General features: G+C 37.4%; 1 protein-coding gene across 1 annotated transcript; it reads left to right on the top strand.

The window, feature by feature from the left end:
- The first annotated feature begins 517 nt into the window (after nucleotides 1–517).
- Nucleotides 518–8485, top strand: OXA1L (OXA1L mitochondrial inner membrane insertase). The gene is given in 9 exon segments (XM_072413846.1): nucleotides 518–658; nucleotides 2353–2466; nucleotides 3751–3988; nucleotides 4076–4219; nucleotides 4858–5036; nucleotides 5547–5693; nucleotides 6036–6198; nucleotides 7585–7665; nucleotides 7926–8485. Coding segments are annotated over 9 exon segments (1266 nt in total). The 5' UTR covers nucleotides 518–565; the 3' UTR covers nucleotides 8033–8485.
- The last annotated feature ends 712 nt before the right edge of the window (nucleotides 8486–9197 follow it).

Here is a 9197-nt window from a genome sequence, read left to right as displayed (position 1 = left end):
ATAAAAAAGACTTGCAGCCCTTTCCCTGGTATATTTGTGCACTCCTGTGGCTCCTCTATGGTATATCCCAGTGTGGGGTTTCTAATGATGACAACAGAGGCTAAATCAGCTTATGGTTCTCATCAGATCCTGTGTGGCACGGTGACAACACATTGGGACATTGGAAGACATAAACATGGCGTTGTCCTCCTTCAACAAGAAGTACATGAATAAAGATAAACATTCTTCATGATAGGGCCACCAAGCATCAGTTAAATGAGAGTACTGAAAAATAAAAGTTTATATTTAGTTTTAGTGATTGGAGCTGCATGCACTTTAATTCCAGCGTTTAAAAAACTATGGTGCACAGCTGTGCAGTAATAGAAAGAATACTGAGCTCAGCAACTGCTTTGTTATCTGTGTTCATATCATAGTAATACGGACGTGTACACGGAACACAATGCTCAGAGCTCACACAACACAACACAACACAACACACACAACACAGCTATACAACCTTGTCTGCTCTCTGCGCATGCGCGGCCAAGCTGTGACTGCGGCGCTGGTCAATGACGTTTGACACAAAATGGCGGCGCTCAGGGTGGAAGCGGCATGTCGGGTTGTGTTGGGTCAAAGAGTCCGAGGAGTCTGGAGGCTGACCGAAGCGGCAGAGAGACATGTGAGAATAATGTATAGGTGTGCATGATGTGCACTGTAGCTTGCTGAGACCCATAGGGGACGGTTAGTAGTCTGCCAGCACATTCCATGTCTGTGGAGGTCACACCGTGTATACAGGAGCGTATATAGCTGAATGACCACTATGCTGCTGGCAGATCGGATACTTGTAACACCACCATATCTGTTTAATGTTTGCAAGGCTGAGATTAGTTTACAGTCTTTATGACTATGAAATACATGTGTATGGGGAGAAATATGCAGCCTGACGTTGTTTGCTAAGAGTTCTGCCTTCTGGCTCATTCTCACAGAATAGAAATTAGTAAAGTGGAAGTGAATTACATGTGGGATTCCAGCTGCAAAATGGATCATTTGTGCGCTTCTTGTAATCGAGTGACAACGCGGATCTTTGTGCAGTGAAATCACACCACTGTGTTGTCCCCTGTAGTCAGGACAGTTTTACATGTAGTTTTAAGTGGATTTTGCCCCTTTCTTGGGGCAGAACCTGTCAGGGGCACATATCCTGCACCCCTCCCCCCAGACCAGGGTTCTCCAGAGGTTGCTAGGGGTTCACCTCTCAGTTTCACAGATTCTACTGATCTTTTTGGGTGACATTCTTCCCACTGGCCAGCAATTTCGGAGACATCCTTCTTACTGACCCCCACACTAATGTAATGTGAGCTGTGTATATAGTTAAATATAGCAAGGGGTTCTCTGAAGATGTAAGTTATTTCATAAATAAACACCGGTTTTGAGTAAGGAACAAAATAAAGCCCAACTCCACATGACACTTTATAATCCATTATCGCAACAGGTTCCTTTCTCCAATTGGGAAAATGTTCAAACCATGTGATGCATGTTGTAAGCACATGACCAGTGTTAAAGGTTCTCCCAAACCTGGAGTCTTTGCTGGGGGTGTATGTGAAATGAAAATAGAATGTATAATAAAATGTAAACCTCACATACTGATTACTAGAATTACATTACCACAATACATGATTTTCCCTATATATGTTTTTGTTAGCATTCCAGGAATATTTGAGATTATTTGATCAGGATTATTTGATTTGGCGGGGAGGTTGCTTGTATGTGGAAGATTTTGCTGTGACAACATGCGGTCAAAGGAGCTCTCCATGCAGGTAAAACAAGCCATCCTTATGCTGCAAAAACAGAAAAAAACCCACTCGAGATATTGCTACAATATTAGGAGTGGCAAAATCTACAGTTTGGTTCATCATGAGAAAGAAACAAAGCACTGGTGAACTCAGCAACGCCAAAAGACCTGGAAACAGCAACTGAAAGCCACTGCAGTAAAGACCTGGCAGAGCATTAAAAAGGAGGAAACCCAGCATCTGGTGATGTCCATGAGTTCAAAACTACAGGCTGTCATTGCCAGCAAAGGGTTTTCAACCAAGTATTAGAAATGAACATTTAGTTTTTTAATTTGTCCAATTACTTTTGAGCCTCTGAAATAAAATGATTGTGTAAAAAAAAGTTCCTTTAGTCTTATGCAATCATTCTGTTCAACCCACTGAATTAAAGCTAAAAGTCTTCAGTTCAACTACATCTGAGTTGTTTCATTTAGAATTATTTGTGGTAATGTACAGAACCAAAATAGGATAATAAATAAAAAGTTGTCTCTGTCCAAATATTTATGGACCTAACTGTACATTTAACCTGATTTCTGTTTTTACGTAGTATCACAGATGTCCGGGATCATTCCGCTTACACAGGGCCCTGGCCCCTGCGACACGTCAGTTTCTGGTCCTAAATGTTCGCTACCAAAGTACAGTGACTGCAGCTGCCAGCCAGGTGAGTGTTTTATAGTGTGTAACCAAAAATTATTCAGGTGTTCTGAGGTGTAGTTTTGTTTATGCTTATGTTTATACACAGTGGAATAAATGATCATGCTTCCTGAGAATATGTACGGGTACATGTTATACACACCTCATGCATATTCCTTCACCACTCCTTCTTTGTTCCAACTGGCACTGAAATTAGTGGAGTTGATCTCAGCCCATCTCTTGGCTGTGTTTCCAAAAGGAGAAATATCAAATTGTTCCCTGCACCTGAAGGCACCAATGATGTCAGCCAACAAAGTTAGGAACAGTGGGGATTCACTGGTATGATGGGTATAAGGGTGTCAGGGGGGCCTTTGAAGAGGTGCCATCATTTTTCTCTGCATGATGACTGTGTTTATTTAAAGCAAAATTTAGTCAAGAACTCAAAGAAAAACAAATCAAATCCTGTTAAAAAAAAAAAGAGAGAGAAAACAAAAGATTTCCAATAATCACCATCAGTCCAGGCTGCCTCCCTCCTTATAAGTTTATGCTACTAGATGCTCTTAGTCTGGGTTTAATTGACGGCCAGCATCATTTAACCTTTGTCCCCTAAGCCCTTCACAGGCCATATACATATGAGTTCACGTTTGAAAGATATTTGCACATTTTTTAAGAAACTTTGCTAAAGCTTTTTAAACAACCTGGGGTCCTAATCCGAAAGTCCCTGAGGGGAATGTTGACTTGGACTGTCACTTTGGGCAGACAGGAGGCTTTAAAAGCCTCAGCACCATTTGCAGCCTGTTTATTTTAAAGGTGCAGTCACTGATCTATGTCTAAATGTCATTTAATTGGAAATTAAAGTTTCTTTTACACTGTCTGCACAATATCATGTGTATTTATCAATATACCTACAACAAGAAGACTGCATTTACTTTTCTTTTGGCGACCTATTCTTTAAAAAGTCACAATTTTTCTTCCCACCATCATTTGAAAGCATTTGTTTGGTTGGATTTGCCTAATATGAAATTTCCTCATTGTTCCCTCCACTGACTCCTACGTCCTGTATTGACTTATCAGTAGGCAGGAGAAATCGCTTTGAGTGGCAAGTGATGCAGGTGTTCACACATCCAAAGGTGTGTTAGTGCTTGCAGTAGCTGGAAGAACAGTAAAGCAGTGATTTGTTATAACTTACATTTGTTATAACTTTTTCACTTACATACTTTTAACCCCATGCTTACGTACATTCGGCCATTTGTCGTGTATTCTGTTTCATGTGAATACTTTGCTAATGTTAAAACCTGCTTTGTTTTTCTAGATCCTAGCATCCCCACCTGTCACAGAGGCTCCAATACCACATTCTGCCTCTATCCCTGAAGTGCTGCCGCCCCCAGTCTCAGATTTGGCCCCCACAGTTGCAGAGACAGTTGTTCAGGTGGAACAACGTTTGTCTGAATTAGGACTTGGAGGTTACACTCCAGTTGGCCTTGTACAGAACTTCCTGTCATTTTTACATTTAGATGTTGGTCTTCCCTGGTGGGGAGCAATCGTAACTGGTGAGACCTTTACCCTTTTAAAATAACTTTGTAGCAAAGGTTTTTGTTTTTGACCATTTTATTTACTTATTTATTTTTCTACTTTAGGAACAATACTTGCACGTTTTATGGTTTTTCCACTGATAGTTAAAGGTCAGAGAGAAGCTGCCAAACTTAATAATCACATGCCCCAGATTACTAAATTGACAACTCGCATGAATGAAGCAAAGCAGGCGGGGAACAAATTTGAATGTAAGTTTTCACTGTTTGCTATTGGTGATCCTGTTGAGATATACAGACCAGTCTGTGCTAAATATTAATTTCATTCATATCAATTTTTTTTCATCAGTCATGTAGTCTGTGGCAGAATAGTCAGCCTTCTGTAACAAAGAATGTCTTATTTTCCCATTGTTTTCAAATGCATATATATTCTTGTATCCTAAACTTGAAATATTAGAGACAGCAGACATTAAGCGGCATGGCTAGTGAGGACGTACCCTGAAATACATTGTTTAGATAGACAGTTTTTCAATTTCCCTCTCTGCATGAACTTTCCTGACCCCAGCCAGGAGTGGGGAGATTCTTGCTCCTTGTTTACTCTGTTACTGACATATGTTTAACAAAATAAATAGCAAAAAAGTCATGAGTGCTACCATTACTATTATGTTATGGATTTTGTTTTTTAATTAGTGTATATTTTCTTAAAGTATATCTAATCCCTAAAATACAATATACGTTTTAACAAAATAATTTAGATTATTTTAAAAATGTTTCAGTATCATATATATATATCTTTACAAGAATACCTGATGATCCTAGCATGGTGTCACCTACTAGGGTGTAGATCTGCTTTAATGCCCAATGAATTTCTATATTTTCTATCTACTTAGTTTCCAAGGCGTATTCAGACCTTACAGCATATCAGAAAAAAAATGATGTCAATCCCCTCCGTGGATTTCTGGTGCCCCTTGTGCAGGTAGGAGGACTGTATGGTAACATTTCAGCAAATATGTTGTTGTTAATGAAATGCCAGAAAGTACTAGAAAAGTATATCTGTTCTTTAGGTTTGGTAATATATTGGTATTAGTAGTTACATATATTTGCAAGCTCTTCCTCCAAGACATGGAAACATAGAAGGATTTGGTTTTCTAAATATCTAAAAGTCTATACAGTCGAATTGAGCTCCTGTTTTATGTTACTGCATTTATTATTATATTTGGGCAAAATAAAGAGATTTGAAATTTAAATAATACATTTATGGCCAAAACAATTTCTTAATAGAATAGGGAAGATGTAGAATCATTATCGTGTTATTATTATTGTATACATCTATTTTGTCTTGAAGACCATTTTTACCTGGGCGGTAATGGAATATTTAACAGTTTTCAGTAGAACAGGATGTGAAAGCCAGTGCTTCAATAGGATGACAACTGTCTAAGTGGAGAATTCCCTTTTCATTTAAAACGTACAAATACTGGATATATATATATTGGTATCCATCTCTTTGTATAGTCTCTAGTGTTCTCTACTGCTTACTACTGTTTCCTGTACCTGTTTATCATGTTTGTATATGTTACAGTTATGCTTCTATCTAGACCTTTTTTTTTTTTTTCTTTTCTAGCTGGGAGCAGAATCTGGGGTAAATAATCCCAACCTCAAGGTCATGAAGACTGTTTTCCGTGTAATGCCGCTGATAGTTTTTCCCCTTACCATGAACTTTCCTACAGTAAGTGTTCTTGGCTGAATTATGTCATACTTACATTATCATAATAATATAACATCAGGGTAATGTCAATTCCAGGAGAGTATAGATCGTGTTTCCTCAGAGTGATCTGTCTTCTGTGTAGGACAAGTCTTCACATCTTCACAACCATTTTTGTTCTTTTCCTTTCAACTTTTTGAATCTTAAAATATGAAATATCATCAACCTTTTGCATCACTATAGGACAATGTGTGCTTTGTTTTTTGTTTTTCAGGACGATCTTTCAGAAATATTAGGAGACTTTAAACTCTAAGTTGTGTTAGTAAAATGGTATGGTCAATGTATTTACATCTTTTTTTTTTTTAGGCTATTTTCACCTATTGGGTGACTTCAAACTTGTTCTCCATAGCCCAAGTGGCTTTCCTGAAGGTACCAGCTGTTCGACAAAAACTAAAAATCCCACAGCAAGTAAAACATGATCCATCTGTACTACCGAAACAAGAGGGATTCATAAAAAGTTTGAAATCTGGTAATTTTTACATTGTTATTGTTTTGCATTTGACCAGAAAAACATTTTATTAAGGCTAGCTCTTCATTCAGTTTTAAAAACGCATATAAAAGTTCCTACCACGTTTATATGCGTTTTTATGCACTTTAACAAGCGTTTTGAAGCTTTTTTATAAACATTTTAAAACTTTTATTAACGCATTTTACATTTTTTTTTTTTTTTTTTTTTTTACAGTTTATCCCAATGGCAGGATGATTTCCACGGCTGCAATCATGACATGAGCACAGCCATGGGACTCCTCCTGACAGTGAGGGATTCCTGGGCACCAGGGGTTAAATGAGGACAAAGCCTTCTATTCACCTCCAGTGCTCTGTGATTGGCTGGGGTTTTCTGTTTCTAAGCCATTCAGCACTAGACTTGAAAGGGGAGACTTGTCCCCATTCATCTCTAGTGCTCTGTGATTGGCTGAGAAAAAGGAAACCCTAGCACTAGAGATGAATGAGGACAAGCCTCTCCATTCAAGTCTAGTTCTGAATGTTCTGAACGTTCTAAACGTGCCTGAAGGAAACGTCCTGGTGTAGATTAGCACATTGGAGTGCATGGAGTGGGAATTTCAAACATAGGCTTTAAAAACCTCAGGTTAAATGCTGGGGAAACAGTCCATGTGGACTAAGCCTAATTTTTTTTTTATTTGCATGGGGTAACCCTCAAAATAACTTTCAGTTAGGTAACCCCTAAGGATATTACTATATCCACAGCTCACAGTAAATTAGTGTGGTGGTGGTGAGAAGAATGTCTCTTACATTGCTGGCCAGTGGGGAAAATGCCACCCTTACAGATAGCCAAAAAGTGTCACTTTAACTGTGTAGGGATGTATTCTCTTCACTTCTAACCTGCACTTGTCTCCTGAAAACTCTTTATTTCATACAAATTCTGTGTATTGTGTTTGATTTTATAGCAACAAAGTGTGGGCTTGGGACACCTGTTCCCTTTTCCAGATGGATAAAGCACCCTAAAATAAGTGACATTAGAACATCCATTGTAAGTTTATTGCCAGAACACTATATCAGTGTGTGTGATTTTACAACCCAGGGCAGAAGACTAAGTTCTATTTTTATAAACCTTATTGGAATATTATTTTGCTATGTTGAGAGAGTACAGTGTACATAAGGGCTAAACATTGTAGTTTTGAATACATTGCATTGAAAGAGGTTAGACCCCTGTTAGGTTCATATTGTTGTCAATAAGCTTTTTGAAAAGATTCAACCTATTTGTCCTGGTTACCACTGTTAAATGATAGGAAATTTGTTGTCAAAATTTTCACTGTGGATATCCGCTCACCTCCCTATTAATTTTGTTGTTTTTTTGTGTAAAGTTTAGGTTGTTTATCAATCCATTTTTTTACAGGTTGGAAAAATGCAAAAGTGGCTCAGCAATTAGAGGAGAGAGAAAATAGAATAAAACACCACCTGGAAATTGCAGCTAAAGGTTAGCTAAAATACATGTAAAATGTGGATTTAATCTATTTTTTGAAGTTTAAAACTAATTTAGGTTTGTCCCCTGATTTTATCCGTTCCAGCACTTTTTTTATATATTGTTTCCTTAACAAGGAGCAGTGGTTTTATTTACTTTTAAAAACTAGAAACAATGGTAAGAAATTGAAAATTATTTGGTTTTAGACCAAATATTGGAATTTTTGTGTGTTCGACACAGGGTATTATTGAGAGAGTTTTCTACTTATCTTACAGGTCCATTGAGACAGACATTCTCCCAGAATCCTTTGCAGCAAAGAGAGAAAACACCAGTTTCTTCAAAGAAACCAAATGCCAAACCCTGGCAGGACACAATTGGATAAAAACCTCTTCCTGCTCATAAACTGATAAATCTCTCCTAACTCTATCCAGTACAATGTTTTCTCACCAAAAATGCTTAATGAATGAAATTACCAAGAAGAGAAAGGGCTGATTAAAGGATGGATTCAGTTTGGTACACATTGTATTTATTTAAATTGCAATACTAATGTACCTTTCAGGTACAGTATGATGAATATATTTCATGGCTCTAAAGATGAGCTTACAGTTTTTCAGTGTGTGTGTTTTTTTTTTTTTTTACCATTCCAAGTGAAGGATATGTGGAAAGTATTTTCAGGCCGATACTAGTGTACATGGTGAAATAATTTAAAAATACAGGTAGTGTAGTGTAGTGTTCTTCTATGCTACCCCATTCAAACACTACACTCTGTAAAAACATTCTGTATAAAACATCATGACCATAACAAAATAAAAACCTATTCTTTTTTTTGTTTTTACCTTCTGGCTGCTGCTTTTCTGTGTTTAAATCTGAATAGATGTGTGTATGGTCATCCTACTCCTTTGATTCTGTGCAAAAAAAAAGTTTAGTCTTAAATACAATTGTGGGGGATTAGGGCTACCCCATGGCTCTCATCCACCCTCAACAATCAATCAGGATATTGAATGCAGCCTTAAGCAACTTAAAACCAAAATATTAATAAATGGGTGCATGGATTTAACACAATTTTTTTAGGAGATTTAAATTGACTTGGGCCTAGAGGTAAGGTATATGGGGGATGTTAGTCCTAAACATTATGCTTTGTGTAAATATCTGTATTTGTATGTTTACTGCAACAAATCCACAAATACATTTTAATAATGCTATTTTTCTAAAGACATGTTTGTAATATTAGAGATTACACTTCTATTAAGGGATCTTGTAGCTTGTATGATTATGTACTTTGTACTCTGAGATCATATCAGCAGGCACTCCTTAAGATAATGTCCTGAAGCACAGGGCAAATTGCTGTGAAATGAGAGGAAAACTAGATAGAAACCCAGCTGATGACTGCAATGAATGTATCATGTAAAAGGAAAGATCTTTTTACTGCATCTCCACCCACGAAATATTTCAGCTTGTTTACAGTTTCTACAGAATTGCTGTCATTAATGTTATCACTATTATTATCTCTTTTGATACACGATTTGCCTCATTCTCTCTGTTAGTGA

The sequence above is a fragment of the Pyxicephalus adspersus genome, chromosome 6, assembly GCF_032062135.1.
Source record: "Pyxicephalus adspersus chromosome 6, UCB_Pads_2.0, whole genome shotgun sequence".
NCBI classification, from domain to species: domain Eukaryota; kingdom Metazoa; phylum Chordata; class Amphibia; order Anura; family Pyxicephalidae; genus Pyxicephalus; species Pyxicephalus adspersus.
Note: the sequence above shows the minus strand (reverse complement) of the source record. Positions and strands in the feature narration are given on the sequence as shown.